General features: G+C 41.2%; 1 protein-coding gene across 1 annotated transcript; it reads right to left on the bottom strand.

The window, feature by feature from the left end:
- Positions 1 to 2,635: 2,635 nt before the first annotated feature.
- kcnk12 (potassium channel, subfamily K, member 12) lies at positions 2,636 to 20,240 on the bottom strand. The gene is made up of 2 exons (XM_046071062.1): positions 19,904 to 20,240; positions 2,636 to 3,819 (listed from the first exon to the last, which is right to left on the bottom strand). The coding sequence occupies exons 1-2, from the start codon at positions 20,238 to 20,240 to the stop codon at positions 2,927 to 2,929; spliced, it is 1,230 nt and encodes a 409-aa protein (XP_045927018.1). The 3' UTR covers positions 2,636 to 2,926.
- Positions 20,241 to 21,281: the final 1,041 nt, after the last annotated feature.

Here is a 21,281-nt window from a genome sequence, read left to right as displayed (position 1 = left end):
TATTTTGATGCAAAATATGAAGCTATTTTTATCAACCCTATGAAATACAAATTACAAAACCCTATTTTGTATTTCAAGTATTTTTAAATACATGTATCATAAATACTGTCCATCCCTGAGTGGGAGTTTACCTGAGTTTCCAGCATTTAGTATGATGCGGTCTCCGGTGTGTCTGTCTCTGTTTTGACGCGTTTATTAGTTCGAGCACACGCACATGCCTGGGAAGATAGTGGTTGCAATCTGAACTGCTAGAGGCCACTGAAAACCACATTTACACTTCAACATGTTACATTTTGACCATTTACTGTTTTACAGGGAGTTATACCAGACTATTTCTTGGCAGGTACCAGTTGTAACGTAAGCAGATTCCCCTATTACCACATCTGAAGCTCACTAAATAACATGATATATCTAATTTGTTAAAGCCGTAGAATCACCAAAGGGAAAAAACTACTCACTGTGGCTTTACGACTATTTCCAGTCTTTATGCTAAGCTAAGCTAACATATTTACCTTTTTATAAGTGAAAAAGGTATCAATCTTCTCATCTAACTCAAACTAAAGAAATATGCATATTTTCCTAAATGTAAAACAACTCTTTAACATCTGGTCACCCTAACATCCATGTTTCTGCAGAGTTAATTTTGAACATTGCATCTTATCAATCTGATGACTGACAGTGTAAGAGACACGGGACATTGAGACTTCTTCAATCATTCACATGTAGATATTTGAAAGCTATATGTAGAAAAATAGACTTGAAAGAGTCCTCTCTTTTATATACAGCTATCTTGTATGGCTTTACCATAATGGCATGCAGGAAAAACTAAGACAAGCCTGAAGATTTAACTACCTGAGTCATTTTCTCTATTCCTCTTGGTGAGACTGGGGGAGTAAAGGAAATTATTCAGATCTATGCATGAACAGGATGAAAATCAACTAAGTATAGATCCAGATCCAATTCACGCCTTATTGTAAAAGCGCTTTTTAAGACATTCCAATACTATATATACATTTATGGCATGTCTCATCATATTCACAGTGTAAGGGTGATGAGCGTGAGGAGAGAGCCGAGAGAAAAGGGAAAGAGGAGGGTTTTGGTGCAGTGTATGTGAAGTGAATGCAGAGATGACAAGAGAAAAAAAAGTGAGCAGCCTGGGAGGATATTAGATGTTGAAGAAGTACACCAGGAAAAGTTGAGCCCTTGGCTGAGAGAGGCCATTGATTTGGATTGGGCATCCATTTGGATATGAAGGGAGTCGATTTACTCCACTGCCTCTCCCTCTTCTGCTGCCAGCCCCTGTCCTTAGTTCCCTGCCTTTATCACTGTCTCCTGAATAGTTTAACTAACTAACATCTCCTTCATTGTCTTGCTGTTTACGAAAACATCACACCATCACATGGCTTTAAATCACAGATGCCTTGGAAGAGATAGCTGCTGGTAACAAGGACATTGATTGTGCAGCCTGACAAGGCAGCGCCATATCCTCCGCGAACACCCGCCATCCATAAAACCGTGGCTATACATTTACTCCCAAATCAAGAGGAAACTCTACCTCTGTAAGCTTTTGGATCATACTTTGTTTTACAGAAAGAGCCATGTATCTGCAAAGAAGAAGTCTCCCTCAATGAAAACAGAAAATCCCCACAAAAGCTAAATCAGTGGAAGCGAGTGAATCCTTTAGGGTTTTGTTTTCCACTTCAGCATCTACGATTGACTTTTACTTTCAGTCTGAATCATTTTACATAATGTGCCCACGGGATAAAGCCATCCATATTTCGTCTCCCCCTCCACCTCCCTCCACTCCCTTTTACTATTTCACTTCAAACAAACATCAATTTACTTCTCATTTATTCTGTTTTACAAATACAAAAGTCTACATTCTGCATTAAAAGAGGAATTCACACAATGCACACCTTTATAATTTATTTTACTTGCAGACAGCTGTAAGCTTGAAAAAGAAGAGAGAGAGAAAGAGATTTGGAAGGTGCCTTTTTGTACGCTTCAAGTCAAAGTCTATGGCCGCCGGAGCATTTTTTGAGCTGATAAGAAGGCCAGTTCCTCTCTCACAAGCTTTTCATTCTTCAACTCTGCTCTTTTTTCCATCTCGAGCCATAGGAAATTACTCTTTGTAGCCTGTTGGCGTGGCACACTGTAAAACCGCCCCTCACTACAACCCTGTCGAAATCAGCTACATTACAGCCATGCTTAGCTAAACTCTGCTTCCCACGCTTACCCCCAGAAATGAAATCAGTCAACTGAGGGTACAACTTAACTTGTGTCAAGAAAAAAATGGGGTTGGCACAATCAATGGAAGGTATGGAATGGTGCAAAAAATGCATGAGAAGTATAATGCATAGATCAGGATGTGCTATATCATTCATTAATTACACCTGTCTTTGTTTATATCAGCATTCAATATGTACATTCAAATAAACTGGCAAAACCTCAGTACTATGAAGATTGCACTACATGCTTCCCTTGGCTCCTTTACAGCACAACATTTCAGCCGTATAAGTCTGATATATTAAGCGTGTATAACTATATAATACAGCTGCAGACTAACACTGATATTTAAGAGACCTTCAGTGATTTGCTCTGGGTCAGGTTTGAGGTTAATGAAATGGGTGATGGGTGGTCCCCATGTGTACAGATCAACTCCTGTTGACTCTGTGGTTCTCTCTTCATGCCATCATCATTAAATTCATCAACAAAACCATCGCCATCATTACCTGTATTATCACCACAGGCTTGTAATTCCAACCAAAAGGATCCCTAAAAAAATCATAGGTATCATGCATAACAAGTTACACTGGCAATCCATTTCAAAAGCCTTGTATTTTTTCTATGGCAATCAATAGGGGGGTTGTTACACAGTATGAGAATAAAGAGCTCCCATACTTTGTTTCCTGTCTCACTACATCCTCTACCTGGAGTTACTCGTCTCTGCCAGCCTGTTGTTCATGATACCGAGGGCGCCAACCCCCCCAGAGAAACCATTATGGCGTGAGCTGCCACAGACTGTCCTGGGATATCCATTGGCCGACTCAGACAGCTGCTTCTGCATGAGGGCCAGCGACACCTTGTTAGAGGCTGCCAAGTCTTTCATAGAGATCATCTCCCCTGAGAGTCTGCGTCCCTCAGTGTCACTATCACAAGGTCCATCGGAGTCAGGCGGCTGGCCAAACCGACTCTGGCGACCCTTAGAGCCCGGTCGGATGGCATTACGTCTGCCCAGGAGAGCGCTGGCCTTATTGCAGCGCTGGCAAAACAAGCAACTCATTTTCTCCAGCATCCAGTTGAGGACCTGCTTGATGACAATAGAGATGACATTGAAGAGTGAGTAGATGCAGCACACACCCATTAGCATGAAGAAGAAGTTGGCCACCCTGTAGAGGCTTTGGTATTTGTAAGCCGCGCTCTGGCTGCTGACAAAGTCCCCAAAGCCGATGGTGCTAAAGGTGACAAAGCAGAAGTAGAGTGAGTCTAAGTAAGCCCAGCCCTCCACTGGGGTGTACATGGCTGAAGCACAGCAGGATATAGTGATGGCTGACAGGCCGAGAATCAGCATCACATGGTACACGGAGGGCTTCCAGCCTGGCAGGGAGTAGGCCGAGAAGTCATGGCGGATGCCTGGTGGGAGTAGACCACTGTTCCTGATTCGCCGCTCCCTCACAGCCTTCATCACCACGGCCAGAAGTGTGATGATGCGCTCCAGGAAGAGGTTAAAGAAGAGGATGGTGGCAGCACAGCCTAGAAGCCCATAAAAGATCAGGAACACCTTGCCTGCGACTGTCACAGGCGTTGTCATCCCAAAACCTGCAGAGGCAGAAAAGAGATGTCAGACAGTTAGTCCCCTTACTGAGACCAAAAACAGATATTCACCTACAAGACGTCTTCAGTTTCCTCACAAGAAACTATATTCCTTATTAGAGACAAGTGAAGCAATGCGTAAAAGCAACCTCAAATGTAAATGAGGTTTTTAAAATGGGCTTAATTCATGTTCCCAAACATTTGTGCCATTAATGAAAAAATATACAGAAGAGGGGATTGAGTACACACAAGTAATGTGCAGAAAATAATACTGGATAATCACTTGTGTTGATGCTGATACGAGACTGTAAGCTTTCTCTGGAAGATGAGTGTATGTAAAGTCAACCTAATGGCCAGAGAAGATGATTAAAAAAAGTTACTATGGGATAATTGAAAAAAAAACTATGTTTTGCATTGCAAATAAAGTTGCATGTTGTATTGTAACAAAATGGCCACCTATGTGAAACCTGCATTACATTTATTAGCTGTAAACCAGAATAAAATGTTTGCCATCTGGAAGGTCCTCTTTGCAAAGTATAAATGAAATGATAAATAACACTTCCTCCTTCACTGAAGGCATAGATTTTAAGTTGTCTCGTGTTATTATCATTTATTCAAGAAATTTAAATAGTACACTGACATAACTTCAGATAATGTTATAGCATATTTTAAATACATTTTGCATTGTGTAAAGCCATGTGATACTGTTTATACAGAATGTGTCTTTACTGTAGCCTGCTATTTATTGCTGTAGGTGAGAGAGGCAAAAAGGAAGGACATATGAGTTATATTGTGGGGAGAAAGATGCCAGAAATAAGCTTAGCTAAGCCCTTGGCTGTGTGGTTTGGCTTCCTGCTATCTTCTGATTTCTTAGTCAATTAGACTGAGTGTTCAAGCTGAGAAGAGGGTTATGAGGAGAGGATGGGAGAGGAGAGGAGAGGAGAGGAGAGCTCTGCTGTTAACTTTAACTGATGAGTGTCTTGGTATTTGAGCACAGTATTGTTTCCTCTATAAGATCAAATCATTTGATAAATTCTGCCAGCACCACAACTGAACAAAGAAGGCTTCTATTTTTACTAAAGAGGAGCTGTAAAAAAAAAAAAATGAATAGATCATTTAGCTCAATATTTGACAGAAACAAAATAGTTATGTAGGGATAATAGCAGTGGTTGCAAACCTTTTTGGCTTATGATGCCTTAAATGAAGTAATATCTATTTTCAAACCCTCATTACAGGTGATGGTTTGGACATTAGCTGAGCAGCAGTATAACCAGAAGGGCTTTTCCTACAAAGACAGTTTAATCCGAAGGCTTTTTAGATGCCAGAATAGTTGAAAGTATTGAGTATTTCACGAGAAACAAGACTAAAAGTCTACAACCATGCTATGAGGCTCTACTTAGGCACAGTGGTACTTTGAGGTAAATGCTAAAATCAGCATGTTAACATGTTCACAATGACAATGCTAATACGTTAATGTTTACCATGTTCTCCATCTTAGTTTAGTGTACATGCTAACATTTGCTAATTAGGTCTAAACACAAAGCTCAGCTGAAGATGATGATAATGTCAGTAGTTTTACAGATATTTGGTCATAACCAAAGTGTAGTAAAAATTTAAATATGACCTGATGATGGCACTAGATAAAAAGTCAGAGGATTACCAAAGTACTCACAATTCATCCTGAGGTGACATGAATGTCTGTACCAAATTTCAAGACAATCCTTCCAATACTTTTGCTCAAAACCAAAATTGTAAACCTCTTGATGGTGCTAGAGGAATCATCAGGGGATCACCAAAGTCAGTAGGATACGTCTTCTGGAGACCATGAATGTCTGTACAAAATTTCATGGCAATCCATCCAATAGTTTGGACCAGAGTGGTGGACTAACCGACTGACCTTATTGCAACGACTAGAGCCATGCTAAAAAGCACAAAGTACAGCAAAGTCACATAAAAAAAACTACTTATGTATATATAAGCATTATATATATTTACTGTACGCATTGTGTAAGCTGTTACACATGTACTTGGAAACTTTCTGACCAATGTTAATCACAACTCCTCATCTACTGATATTTGATTTTTCATGTGCAGGTTTTCCACTTCGATGTGTATATATCATATGATTATATTATATTATGATATTTGTCTGCACACATAATAGTACACATACTTCTATCCCAGGGGCAATGTGCACACACATGCATGCACACGCTAACACACACACACACACACACACACACAATCACACCAACACACAAACACACACACACACACACAATGGCATGCCCCTTATCCACAGAACAGCAGATGGTATATTTGTCAACAAATAAATACACGACATAAATCGTGCTGAAAGATCAACCAGTTCACTTCCAGGCCAAGGTTAATATATTTTTTCATCATGTCTATCCTCAATTTCAGTCTCCTGTCTTGGAGCATTAGGCCAGCGTTTTCCACCCTTTTCCCACCAACCTGTCTATAACCATTCTTGTCAGGTAATAAATGACATCAATATCTAGACAATACTTCCTTTATGATACCCAAAATGGCTTTTTTGACCTCATCTCTCGCATTCAGAACCACTCTCCTGTGGGTTTGCTGTTGACATGCCGGGTCATTTAGATCAACACTGATTGATACAGATTGTTTTATAGAGACAAGAGGGAATATAAGCCCTCACATATCCACACATGTACACACACACACACGCACACACACACACACACACACACACACCACACACACACACATTATGGCCTTAACACACATAGACTTGTGTAGGTGTTATACATTTACACCAGACATTGAATTATCTGGTTTTGTCAAAGATAGTGACAAAGTTCAGTGAGGGACAGTTAGGCACTTTTGGGTTAGAGGAAGGTGAGGGGCGGCGATTACCCAAATTAAGCCCTTCAGTAAAATCCTATTTCAGTGTTTCATAGTTAATTAATTAGTAGCCCAAGTCTAACCCAACTGAATAATAGGGAAAACAGATTACATCTACTCTGTGTGCGCAGAGACAGTCTTCGGCACCGTCTCTCATTACCAAGTAAATTACCTAAGAGAGGAAAAGGCACCAGGCATCGATTCAGTGTAGCATTTCAGAGCCATTACTCCAGACTACTGTGTCAAGACGCATTAGGGAAAACAGGACAATAATTAAAGCAAAAGACAGTCAAGATGCAAACACTGTGTGACTTTCCAGACAAAGACTTTGTCATTTTAAAAATTTAATCAATTTTTGCAAAATTGTTGCGACTGAAATCAGCAGTCCAGACAAATGATCCTGCCGTTGACCTCTGTAAACGCTTTCTGCTCTTTCCACTCCGAAAACAATATGAGTCATTTCATTCAGCAGAACTTGATAAGGCAGGAAATCATATGTGTGCCAATCCAATTATAACAGAGCCCTGGGAGAATATTTATTAATTAACATTAAATAAAGAATGCTCAGCTCAACATAGAAAATTATGTTATGCTCTAATGATGCTTGCACACATAATCACACACTAGAGATTCAACCAGAAGGAACTTGATGGAAATGGTGCCATTAGTATCCATTAATTACCATTTGACAGTTTTAAGGGAAAAAGAAGAAGAAGAAGAATCTGATCTAATGGTTATCAGACTGTGGGGAACTGAAATAGGGGGAAAGTTAAAAACAGATAGTTACTTGACTGTAGTGATTTTAAGTGTTTAGTTTATCACCTGCACTCAAGTTTGAATCACATGTGCTCTGGAGCAATTGGAGAGCTGCAATTGGAGAGTTGACTTAATTTAGACCAACTCTCTCCACTCATTACAGACCAATGGCAAATTGCAATGGCTCATTAAATTGTGTTGTAAAGTTGGGACGCAAACAAATAGCACAAATTATGGAAAATGTTGCTAACAGAAGTATTTACGGACTTCAAAAATGCCCTGTATTTCATTCGCTACACTTAAGAGACCATTAGCCTCAAAACAGTAATCGATAATCACATTTTTCAACAAAGAGCCACTCTGTACAAAATCTACAACACTCAACGTGCATTTCATCTGAAGAGTCTACAGCACAAAAGAGTTAACACCAGCTATTAAATCTAAACCTATAAAGTGCACTTTTCAAACTATCCTCGAGCTGTCATGACAATATGCAAGATCTGTTGAATCATGTAATCACAGCAGAGTTACACAGATTCTAAGCCATTTTCACAAGTGGAAATGCTCCATAAGGTTAAAGTACAAGGCTGGCAATATTCTTTGTTTTTGTTACAGTCAACAAATCTCAGGAAAAAAACAAATGTGTCTCAAGACTTTGCATCTTTCCAACCCTGTCTGTGGCATTCAGCCTCAATCCCATTAGTTCCTAGCAAAGACTTCAAAGGCTATAATCAAAATGTGGATAATAACAATGGATCAAATGGCCATGTATAATGGAAAAGGTGTTGCTTGTACTGATGATCCACAGAGAATTAACACACAACTCTGCTCTTCCTCTCAGCTCTCAGTTTTAGCATCTTTTGGCTGATTGTTTTGGTTTTCTGGACTGCAACTTTACAGTTCTGACTAACCAGACTCATGACTCCAATTAAATAATAATGTTGCTCTGCTGGATGTGTAAATGAGCAACTGTTTGCTAGTAAGTTCATCATATCAACTAACAACTTTCAAACTTTCAGCTGCAGATTTGGTGCACTAGCGAGTATTAGGGCAGCAGGACTGACTCAAAATAAACTCCAGTGCACATGATCATTTTAATGAAGGAACATGTCACCCAGTGCAACAGTGTGACTCTATGACACAGAGGAAGAAGGGTTTTGGTCTTTACATGGGATTGTTGACAGAAAAAACTATAGAACATGTAAATGTAAATGTAACATCACCCGACTCATCCGTCATTTCTAAAAGGAAACATTTGTGAACAGTCCAACTAGCAAATATGTTATTTTATCGTCAATTTAAAATAAAGTAACGATGAAATAATCTATTTAATACTTGGTATGTTTAGTAGAGTTGTTGGAGTTTTCAAATAGCTCACCTTGGAGCTTATTTATACTTGGTCAAAGCTTCATTGACAACTTTTATAAAACAAAGGGTCCTGAAAAAGACATATTGATTCATTTACTGCAAAATAGCATCACAAGGCCAGCTATTATAAAGCTGAGTACATTTTAGTCTCTTGTTAGAGAAGCCTGCATTTAGTGTCAGTGACCTCTGCTGATAATTGAGGGAACATATGGATAGACAGAAATAATCGACGGTGACTAAAGAACACACACAATACAGAAGAAACATACAGTAGAGTACAAGTGGCTTGAAGCACATTATGAATACCAACATTAGAATAAAGGGTGACTATAAGGCTGACTCACAGTGATGTTTTCATGTTTGAATGAAGGGCATGCACTGTACTTTCACTTGTCTCTCTAAGCATCTGAAGTTCACTGTGTGTCATTGAGGACAATACCCCACCCCCCCCACACACACACAGCTCCCAAAAGGCCTGAAAATGGACCCAAAGATCCATTATATGACTGTTTTGCAAACCAAAAATCAAATCTCTGTCTCCTATTGCCTCCCAATGTCCCCAACTAATAAGCTTAAAAAACAAGCTCCCAGTCAAACCAACTGCATCCCACTAGTGGGAATAGTCTTAAATTGGCCTGATCTAAGCAGCAGCAGAAGACGCCACGTCCCACTGATGACTGTGTTTCTGTGACGAACAGGAAATAATTAGTCATGGGGTGGCGTGGCAGGGGTCTGCAGAGAGGACAGAGGGCTGAGGAAGCATCAACATGGCCAGACCTGAGACATCATCACCACACCATCTGCTGAGGATCTGTCAGGATTGCTGGCAGACTGAATAATAATAGGAACATTCACGCTTTGCGGCACTTTTACAGAAATCTGATGCTAATATGGGTCACATACATGACAAGTTGCAGCTATGTTGTTGTGTCTGTGCACTGCAGGCACGCAATAAACAAAGGCCATACTTAAAAAATAAAATGCCCAAAGCCTACACATGCAACAATATTTCTACGGGACCCAGAAGCAAAACAGCGTGGTTTCGAATTTCACACCCAGCTCACTCACACTCAATAAAGGCGATACATTTTATGGTAGCTGTTCTGCATGTCAAAGCATTGATAATGAGTGCTGCATGCTACACATGGCTGTGCAATAATTAGAAATAATGGACTGAGGTAATTACACAGGGTGGATTCAAATATAAATTACAACAGCTCAGAGGTATACACATTGCGAGAAGTAACAAGGTAACATCTACAGAGCAACACAAACCTCTTCAATAAAAACTAGAACACATTTTTTCCAGATTTTGTGATTGGTTTGGCTCCTCCGTAACTGAGCCAAGTCTGGTGTTTTAAATTGTATCTCAGCACTTAATTCACTGGCAAAGAGAGCTGGGAGGATTGATGATGCCGCCGCTGTCTGTATTGACTTATTGTCAAAAAAAAAATATGCTGCATTGTCTTTGGATCTGTGCCAACATTTATTCTCCATTTTTCGATCTGTTTTTTCATCTTCACAGAGTTTTAAAATGACCGAAAAGACTCCAATTTGCATGAAATCCACTAGTTAATTAGAATTAAGATTCAAGTGGCCTCATTTTGTCCATCTGCAAACGGTAACAGATTTCGTCCTTTCATGTGACTGAGAAGTCATTCTCTCATCAGATTAATAGCTTCTCCCTGAATGATCTAAAAGCTATGTCCTTTTATCTTCTACTGTATGCCCAGTCAGTGTTTGAATAAAAGCTCAGCTACATAATGCCCTCTTATATTATTCCCCAAAGTAAACACACCTGTTCAGGTGGAGCTTTTGAACCACTGCTGCCCTCAGATCAGTAGGATAAGCCCCCATGTTTAGTATAATATATAATACAAATTTGGTGCTCGTGCTGTATCATGGTAACGCTACATTAAATGCACTGTATGTCTTTCATAGCTGCTTCAGATTTTTAGCCATCACATGAAAACAGTCGAATCAGATGCCAGCTGGAAATGAATGCTTCAGGTTCAGCAGGCATTCAATTTAATGGGTTTTCATTACTGCTAATGTGAAAGCCCCTGAAGTCCCTGAAATTTGCGGCTGTGCAAAAACCTGATTCCTGTCAGAGACTGCTAAACTTCTGACAATTGCAATATTGATCGGGGATCATACATGGCTTACTGCCTCAGCAAGATGAGGAGGCAATGCTCTGTTGCTCACAATTAAATTATGTTTTACTTATTATTAACTGAATGCCCTCCTATGACTCTGAGACTGTCTGACTCTGCCAGAGATTGCCAGCCCGGAGGTAGCCAAGTAATCTGTGAATGTTGGCAAAATATATATATTTCAGCACATTCAGCTACGTGTGATCCCGGTGTTTTCCGAAAATAATAATTCTTTCATTATAAAAAATCTAAATGTATGCCAAATGAATGTTAGAGAAGTAGGTCTGTTACATGAATGATTGAAATTCTTTGCTGGTTGGCAGAAATAAATAAAGCATTAGCTCAGAGCTGTTTGGGGGCAAAACAGTTAATCTCCAGACAGTCCAGCTGATCTGCTCAGTTGTCATTGTGGATTCACTGACAACTGAGGAGCTCACATGGTTTTACTGAAGTAAACACATTTTTCTCGAGAGTGCTGTTTCCTCTAATCCAAACAGACGTAAACCTCAACATGAGTGCCCAACAAGCTCTAGTGTTTTGTCAGTTCTCTTGAATGTGTAACATTCAATGGCCATGACAACCACTAGTGTGCAGTCCATGATCTCTCAAGCTTCAGGCATGACATAGTGCTCTTTCAAATCTTTCAGCTTGTAATATAATCATAATGATCAAGCATCTTACTGATCTAAGGTCAGGCTCAAAAGTCACGTGTTTGTCTCTCATGAGTTATGACGTTATTGGGTATGCTCTGTTTAGAAAGTTTTGAGCAAGGCTCACAGAAATGTAATTTTATCAGCGGGTGTGAGAGGATGAATTTGAATATGCTACAATAGTTATACAAGAAATAGTGTTTCAGTATGTTTCATGCGTTAAGCATGTCCTCCTGCCTCTCCCTGCTCTCACACAAGCTGCCCCTCCTTCACAGAAAGAGACAGAGGGACGGCTGCCAAATCACACTGTTCGCCAACTTGCTGTTAGCTTAACAACATTAACATTGATAACTGTCTATAGCCATGACCCCAAAATGCAGGTAAATGTGCTACTGGTGCAGGGGGGGAATTGCTATGCAGCCTTTCTGCCACATTGCGACGCTTTGCCACTGCAAGTGTGTGATTTTACTGCGTCAAAGGTTGCCGATGATCCAAAAGATTCAAGAGGGACTTTTCTGCTTACGGGGAAAGTTTAAACTCTCATAGCTGCAAGTCAGCGTTGACATCAGCACCAACGCAAATTGGGTTGTCAGAGAAACTGATGATGATCAAAATATTAACACCAGAAGAAAATCAAAAATGGCTGTCAGAGCACACAGAGTTTTCCCCTCTCTACCTTGCCGGTGCAAAGAGCAGAATCAGTGAAATGCTAATTACTTTGAGGAGGAAGAAGACCGGAAAATCTGCTGTGACCTCTAAAATGATCTTGGTATCACTTGGCCATGATGATTTGAGTCTGTGAGTTACTGTACGTAGGCGAGCACACGCCTTAGCAAGTCACGGCAGATTTATGACCCACTGTGACAGAGCGCAGAGATGCGTACAGCCATTCTGTATAGCACCAGTTAACTAAGACAGGGATTTATTATAAGTCTGTGCCTCTCAGCAGGTTCGCACACACACATTTCCACTCCAGAACAGGAATCATCCAGTTAGAAGGGCAACTGTGAGAGGGGCAGAAATGGTGGGATAAAATGTTTTTCAAGCAGCCATTTGTTATCTGGAAAATAATATTTTTATTTCTTTGACATTTAAGGCAGGTGATTGCTGAGTTCAGTGATTGTCAATTTTACCACTTGTTGTTATATTGTTTTTATTTACTGCATGGTTCTGAGAATGACTGCCTGCTGCAGCTAGAAATATGGTTGGTGAGATTGGTGAATGTGAACCAAAATTCACTAAAACCATTTGAATGAAAGAAATGGCAGAAGGTAGGTATATGATGTATATTACACAGCAACACATTTAATTTAGAAGTAGTCTTATGGACCTTATATTCAGCAATGGTGCAATTTGGCTCCCCTTCTTCAATGGGGACACAATTCTGTGTGCTGAGCGTCTGGACTGCACACAACCTAAAGAGACCCCCAGTGCCTTTCATGTGACTGAAGGCCCTCTGTTTTCCGTTTTTAACAGTGACATTTCCCCTGAGTCTGTGATTTCACAGAGCAATCCAGGAGATCTAAAGAGAGGGAGTCATACTGACCAGCTTCAAATGTTGTGTAAAATGAACTGTAAAGTGATCCTCATCTTATTATGTAATGTAATGCTTGTGCAGTATGAGCAGGCTGTATTTTGTAACGCAACTACAATATTGTCCCACAGAAAGTCACTGTTTTGAGTGTTAAAGAAATTACAAAAGATTGAATGAATGAATCCAAATAAATGAGTGCACCGTGGTAGCAGCAGAGCATTTAGATGTCAGATAGGTGTTAGACAGGAGTCAGCGCTGTCTGGGATAGTCTCGCAATGGTGCTGAAGTGAGAGACAGAAGGCAAGAACAAGTCTGAAACATTGCCGCGCACAGATGAATCTGCTTTCACAGATTGCAAACCTTTCCCACCCACCTTGTGAAAGTCCATTTATAACACACACCAACAGTAACAACAACACAGATGGTTTTGTCCCAGCGAGCCAGCACCGGGCGGTTAATCTAAATAAGAACACGACATCAAAGCAAAAACACAGCCCGCCTTCAGGAATCCACGCTGTCTGTCATGTGACATGTCAAACTGCTTAAATGCCAAAAGCCCGCTCTGCCAGTCTGAGGTGACATTGTCTTGTAACCTCAGGGCCATGTGGATAGCAAGTAAAGTACCGAGAACTAATTTATTCTGCAGTTTCAGCCCAGATACATAGTCCCTGGTCAGACAAGCGTGTAATGGTTGCACAGACCTCACACAAGCGCTCCTCAGTCAGACTCTGCTGCCAAATCAGCACTTTTTAAATTGGCACAAGAAGACGAAGAAGATTACACCAACTAAACCATTAGGCCTGATTGTTTACTAACACTGCACAGTATGTAATGAGGGAGAGGGCATGGGTAATCATACTTTTTTCTTCATCTTTCCCTGTGATCATGACATAACAAGCTTGTCTTTTTCTTCAGTCAACAATATTAGAATTTCTTCATCACAACACAATTTAGGAACTATATATAATGTCAGAATCTGATCTCCAGTAATTACTTTTCGATCACAGCAAATCAATTCTTACATAATGATTACAAGATTATTTGGCAATAATGAGAATACAACACCTGACAAACAATTACACGCATGTCCTCTCTTGCCTTCTGTAGTGAAGGGATTAAATCAGATGTATTGTTCATTAACTGGACTCTAGACTCTGCTGGACAGGTGTTGAGTTTCACAAAATTTGGAAGGATGATGCATCTTTACATACTGTGGGGTAACACTGGTTTGCCTGATTGGAGCTATAAAATGAAATAATTTATGCACATTAACTTGATATCCCAAAAAAGATCTGGAGCAATTCTAAGGTCAAATTCCGCAAAATTGGAGGAATTATGCATTTTGGCACTGTGTTTTGGCTTTTACGGCACACTGTTTCCTGACAAAGGCACTATAGTGTTATCCATCCATCCACCCATCGTCAACCGCTTATCCTGCGTACAGGGTCGCGGGACTATAGTGTTATAACAGACCATATTTCAAACTGCTATCCCGGTTCTGGCAAAATTTGAAGTGAAGTTACATTCTTGCACTGTGTTCTGAGGTTAAAAAAAACACATATATTAGCTCGATGAGGTTGCTAAGGTCAAGTATAAAACACTTAACTCCTACAAGCTGAGCCCATTTGACAGAACTGACTGGACAAATACACCTACTGGAAGTGTACACAACAACACCTCTACAATGAGCTCTGCAACAAATGCTACTGTAAAGTTTTTAATGTTAATAATGGTCATGCTCTGTCTACCTAAATGACAAAATTAATTCTCAATGCATACCACAATACATATATGACCGTTTCCCTAAAAAACATATATGATGATATATATATATATAATATATAATATATATGTATGTATATAGTTTGAGTATCAGACCTTAACTACATTAAGTAAGTCACATGATGTTAAACATGTGTTTTAAAGGTTTCAAAACATCTTGCTGAAGGATTTCAGTTGAAAATTAGCCAGCTGACTAACATTGTCACATTTACAGTAATTTTGATAAATGTGTGTTGTCCTTATAAATAAATGAAATGAAATTAATATCGTTAACGTTGTGAAACATAGCAGTTTAGTTAGTTTTAGTTAGCGAAACTACTTGGTTAGGTTACGAAAACTTTGTGGTTTGGGTTAAAATGAATACATTATGTAAATCACATGACATAAGTAAGTAGTACTATTTAACTTAAAACTCTAAATAAGTCAGCGTTGACTTGGTTTCACACAGGGCTCGAGTCCTTTCTCACTCATTATACTACATCACCTGACTTTCTCCTTTGCTACCGTCAAACAGCCACTAGAGGCTGCGGTCTAACAACAAATGTAAATATGGGTCGTAATGAGCAGCATGAACAAACAACATGTTCGACCGTTTTAACGGCGAGGACAGGCTGCGATTTACAAGACAAGCAGGCACAGAGCAACATTAGCATCTATTCAGAATCATGTTTTCCGGTGACGCAATGAAAGCCCTATATTCACTCTTATTTTAGCTCGGCTTTGGTCTCCACTCCAACTCCTAAGGGAAATATCTGGCTGATAAATGCTCCACTATGTTCACCAGCAAGTCGCTAACTTTGTGTGTCTATAGTTTGGTGCTGGGCAGGTAGTGTACAGTGTTTTTGCTGAAAGCAGCAACGTCACTTGAAGTGGTGACAGTAAACCAAAATAAAGTTGTGGGCAATAAAACCAAAACTGAGCTGAAAGAGGATAAAACGCTCTGTAAAGTTGAGGGGGAACTGCAGATTTAGATGATAACTCTGCGGGTTTGCCACTATGAAAGAATGGAAAATACCATTGAGTTGTTTAAACACCTCTCTTACAGTGTCAATATAAACTGTAAATTAAAGATTAAGTTAACACTAATGAGGCCACTTTGATTAAAATATCACATTTCAACCTGGAGTCAGTGGTTTGTGTCTTGGTAGAGACGATGCCTGTCCAAGAATATCCTGAGGGAGGAGCGCCCTGTCATCTTGCTGCGGCACAGCTCTGTACAGCCAGGGTTTAGCAGGATTTCATCTTCTCTTAACTCTTCTCTGCCCAGTCTCTGTCATTTCTCCTCATTTTGCAAGTTGTGGACTACATGGATGTTAAAACTGGCCTCATTTAGAGATAAAACTGCATGAGGGTTTGTTTTGTGCTGTTTGTCAAAATGTCCTGTTTGCCTCGTCTGCCTTTGTGACTTCTCTGAGTGGGCGAGTATGAGTGTGGAGTTAGAAGCTGCATTGTCTGCCAGGGGCAAGACAAGGCAGGACAGAGCAGATCCCCAGGAATAAATAGCCCAGAACACAATCCAGATCTGCAGCTGAATATTACATGGAAAACTGCTGAACAGCTAATTGCCCTAACTGGCTCGTCCCACTCAAACTCAACAAGTTAAAAGTCTCAGATCAGACAGAAGTACACTCGATTCCCAGACAAGTGTTCTCCCTTGGAGCACTTCAAAACTTAAAAGCATTTCTCCAAAATGTCATTGCAGCAACTTACAATGAGACCTACAAGTTCACAAACGGCTACAGAGAGCTGCCCTAATTGGCAGTCGTCAGCCATCAATCAGCCTTGAGGGTTATAAATAGCTTTCATATTAATAGAAATTCTGTTTACTGTGCGGACTCTTGTGCCCTCTTTAACGAGCATGCAAACAGTAAAGCTGCATCGGAAAATGTAGGGCAGGACAACACAACCAAGAGTCGAATGCTGACACAAACAAACTCTTCCAACGGATCCAATGCTTAAACAAGATGACACAAATAACGAAACCAAGACTAAGAGTGTGCAGCCATGCACCAGACAGCATGCTAACATGCTCAGAAAGGCAAATGTTGACGCTTAAACATATTGGTATTTTTGGATCTGGAGACTAGGTCTGGAGACTAGATGGCGCCTACTCTCTTGTATGAAAATGCTTGCTGAGTGCAAAAGCCAAAACATTTTTCTAGATTCCGGGTTTGCTTCTGCGTTGTGCAGGCCACTGCACATGTGCATTAGTGTTTCTCCCCATAGACTTTACACTGGGATAGGGTCACACAGTTTTTTTTCTAGGCCCTTGGAAAATATTTCAAATATAAAATCTCCACGGTTTAGAAATTCACAATTCAAAGGGTAGTTATTGACTTAGTTTGCAGTTTGAAGTGTCCAGTTTTTCAGAAGTCTCTTATCTTATAATGATGCTTTTAGAAGTTTTTTTTGCAGTACCCGACGTGGCCCCTGGCACAAATTGGCAGCAAGACTGAGTGGCAGGCCCAAATCCAGTTCTTCTTACACATCCTTGTGTTTAACAGGTAGTGTTTACCTTGGTCACTATCTTAATTTAGCATGTTAACATTCGCTAATTAGCACTAATGACAAAGTATATCTGAGGCTGATGGGAATGTAATAAGTTTTGCAGGTATATGTCATTAACCAAAGTATTGGACAAATTAGAATTTTGTTCCAAATTTCAAGGTAATCCATCTAATAGTTGTCTGAACATTTCACTCAAAACCACAAATGTCAACCTAATGATGGCGCTAGAGGAAAAGTCAGAGCATCACCAAAGCATTAGGATTCATCCTCTGGGGGCCATGAGTATCTGTACATAACTTTGTGACAATCCATTTTTAACATGTTAAGATGTGTTACAGGAAAACTTTGACCTGCTGGTAGTCGGTACATCCAATAGTTCTAGAACAAAGTGGTCAACCAACTGACCTACCAACCAACAGACTGACTCTGCTATCCCTAGAGCCACCAGCATGGCTGAAATGTTGAGTTGAAAGCTGATTCTTGACCTTGGAAACAGCATTTTAACCTTTTGCCTGCCAGCTGAGACATTTCCATGACAACCTGGCCACTGCAGAGAAAGATTATTTGTTAAGATTAAAAATGCCAGAACAGCGTGGTGAGTTTGTTTTTGTCCACTACAATTTTCAGGGTCTGGAATAAACTTTCTAGGTCAACTTTTAAGCCAACATGGACAAGATGTCCTTGGAGTGCTCAGAAATTGTGTACAATTTCATGGCAACCGCATTGGAAACTCCCTTTGCAGAAGAAGATCCAGTGGACCTTGTGATAAGATTGTTTCGTTAAAAAAAAGGTCCTGAAGATGTAAATGACAGAATGTCAAAGCTGATTTTGACCATATTTTAGAAAATGGGATAGCTTCACTTCCATTCTTCAAAGCAATATTGTGGAGGCACATCAAGGGGAGCAAAGTGTCACTGCTGATTTGAAGCCTCTGCCACAGCAGAGTCCGAGAGCAGGAAGTGGTTGGGCGGAGTGTCTAGAGTGCGCAGGGGGATGCCACTCTGATAAAGAGTTGTGTGGGGAGGCCTCCAAATTCCTTTTATATCACCGGCTCACAAGCATGTAGAAAAAGTAGCACACAAGCCAAAGGAGTGGGGGGTTGGAGATCAAAGGGAGATGGAAATCCAGACAGAAATACATACGAGCAGAAGAAAAGACAAATACTGTAGACAGACATCTCACCCTTTTCTCCCTTTTTTTCCATGAGTCAGTTTATATGATCTGCTTGTCGGGGGAAGACTGCGCTGCTGACAAGTGGAGCACAAAGGATTTCAACCTGCCACAGACATGTACACAAACACAGCTGCTGTGGTTCCCCTCCATGTGAGTGGGTGAGGTGAGTGCAGGGGCTCCCTGGGAGCTCTGCATTTGTATATCTGAGAGCAGAAGGTGGAAGAGCAAGCAAAGCTCTCATGACAGGTCTACAGTAAATAAAGTTCTGACAGGTTTCCTGCTCATGTGCATCCAATTCTCCCTGCGCACACATATACAGCCATCAGTTTTCCTTATTACTCCCCTCACCACAGTTTCCAAGTAATAGGAGGGGGCATTACTGTGTGTGTTTGTCTTGAGGGCAAGGTCAGAGGTGGACAGTTCCTGTCAGCTCAAATGATTACTGGGAGAGTGTTCATTTGCATGATCACCCATTCACACTCTTACACTCACTGCTGTAGCTCTCTGTCAGCGAGGGAGGGGCAGAGGGGTTAGTGGGTGTTTGGATCCATCAGGCATGCAGTGCACCACACCGTTGGCCCTCAGGGTGCCCTGCGAGGGACACTTGCTCTTTTCTGACCTATTGCACAAGCAAATGTTAAATGGGGGGAGCAGACGGGGCTTCTCATTGACATTCCTGTTGGTTTGAATGGAAATGTGGCAACAACAAAAAAAAAGACTGCACCCATGGGTGCTGTCCTATGGCCAGGGATGAGTTTGCCATTCCTGGCAAGCAAGTCAGATGCGCCCCCCCCCTCCCCCCGCCCCTCGCCAAAGTCCCTCAGCCAAAATGTAACACAAAAAACAAAAAAATGTTAATCTGTTATTCTGTATGAAAGCCAGTGGAAAGAAAGCAGCCTACAGGGATGGCAGCACCAGTCCTTTTGTCATCCAGACTGTCAGTAATGAGATGATTATTTAACAAACAGAAGACCCATTAATATTAACCATTCTCCAACTTATTTGTCTCGAATGTGGCTTTCTCAGTGCACGAGGTCCCAAATATGATCGGAGGCTACCTAGACTCCTACAAAAGATCCAACAATTACTGTCTCAATGGTGTGAGCTGCTTATTATGCATTCTTGGAGTTTATTTTCTATCTATAAGCCTTCAGGCTACATGTGGTTTACATGGAATAAAATACATGTTTTTCACCAAGTATTTAGATGACACCATGCCTGCAACCAAATGGCCCAAAGGGTCAGGGGAATCAGTGAATGCTGCATAGATCACCCACCTATAGTCGACACCACAGTTCCAACAAAATAAAAAGCCCCTGTAAAATCCCATCGTGGCCTCAGAGCATCAGCCCGGATCCCGGCGGCGATGGCAGCCTCGTACTCCCGCAGGAAGGAGTTGAGGTCCTGCAGGCTGATGTTGAAGGTCTCACTGAAGTTGAGAAGCGTCCCGTTCCAGCGGCCGTGAGCCCGCAGCTCCGAGGGCCTCTCTATGGCCGAGAAGACCGCAGCGCCGCACAGCAGGTACAGTATGATGAGGATGGCGAGCAGCACGAAGCGGCCGTTGTCCTCGTTGAAGTGCAGGGAGCGGCAGTCTTGCAGTCTTGCAGGCATCATCCAAATTTCAGCACCACTCGCGCGTCGGACAGCGACAAGCTCCACACCAGAGACGGCATTCACTCGTCTGCAGGTGTCCTCGGGAAGTCACAGTCCTGCTCTCTCACTGGACTTCTACGGGCAACATTTCCTCCAGTTAGCCCTCCACGTTGTCCCATTGTAGTTGTGAAGTGATATTATCTGTGGCAGAAAGGCGGAAAAGCAAAACGCTCCACTTGTGGATATGAGTCTGTAGATCCACTGAAGAGTTCATGATAAAAAGCTGCCGGCGCACAGGTTCATGATAAATGCATTTTCTCTCACAGTTGTGGCATTGCAGTTGGTGACAAGTGGACTGCAGCTTAAATCCAAACGGACGCGCGCAACGCTCCTTTGTGCAAAATGCAAGCAGTGGTAGAAGTATCCCCTGCACCAAAATATATCTATACAAAAGACCACAATGAGGCTCGAAATTCTGCAAGTTACAGATGTATGTGTCGCAGGAAAGCCCCCTTTCCCGTTCTCAAATAAAGTAATCTATCCTCATGCTTGCTCGGTCTGGAGAAGTGTGGAGCTGCGGCTTTCATGTGGACGCTAGTTGCACATTGCATCCTATCAGTGCAAATGAGATGATCACTGCTGTGGTGAGACTAAAGTACATTCTCACCGCTGTCTAAGAAGGGCAGCAGATGAAATAAGACATTATGGTTTTCCATTTGGCTGAGGAAAAGCAGTATTCCCGTCCTTGGTTGAGGTAGTCCTCAGATAACGGCAGATTTGCATTTTATCACTTGAGTGCAGCCGTGTTGCCTTGTGCCATGCGCAATGAGGATACTCACTGGTTACCCACTTTCAGCACCGTGGGCTCAAATGCTGAAACAAAGGTTCACTCTTGAACTAAGCTTCTTCAAAAGTTCCTAAAAGCAAACACGGAGCCAAGGGCACAGTCATAATCACGAATTAAGAAAAATTCAATTGTGGAAAAGGTTGCCAGATCCAGAAGAAGCATTCAGATCACTTTGAATTTTCATTCAATCGCCTATGATTAATCAACTAATCTAT

Source organism: Micropterus dolomieu, linkage group LG15 (assembly GCF_021292245.1).
Source record: "Micropterus dolomieu isolate WLL.071019.BEF.003 ecotype Adirondacks linkage group LG15, ASM2129224v1, whole genome shotgun sequence".
Lineage (NCBI taxonomy): Eukaryota > Metazoa > Chordata > Actinopteri > Centrarchiformes > Centrarchidae > Micropterus > Micropterus dolomieu.
Note: the sequence above shows the minus strand (reverse complement) of the source record. Positions and strands in the feature narration are given on the sequence as shown.

Bases quoted from the DNA above. Each gene is read 5' to 3' on its own strand.
- kcnk12 (XM_046071062.1), bottom strand. From the start codon at position 20,240: ATGATGCCTGCAAGACTGCAAGACTGCCGCTCCCTGCACTTCAACGAG. The intron at 3,820-19,903 runs GTGGGTGATCTA...CTGCCTCTGCAG, and splicing joins AACTGTGGTGTCGACTATAG to GTTTTGGGATGACAACGCCT.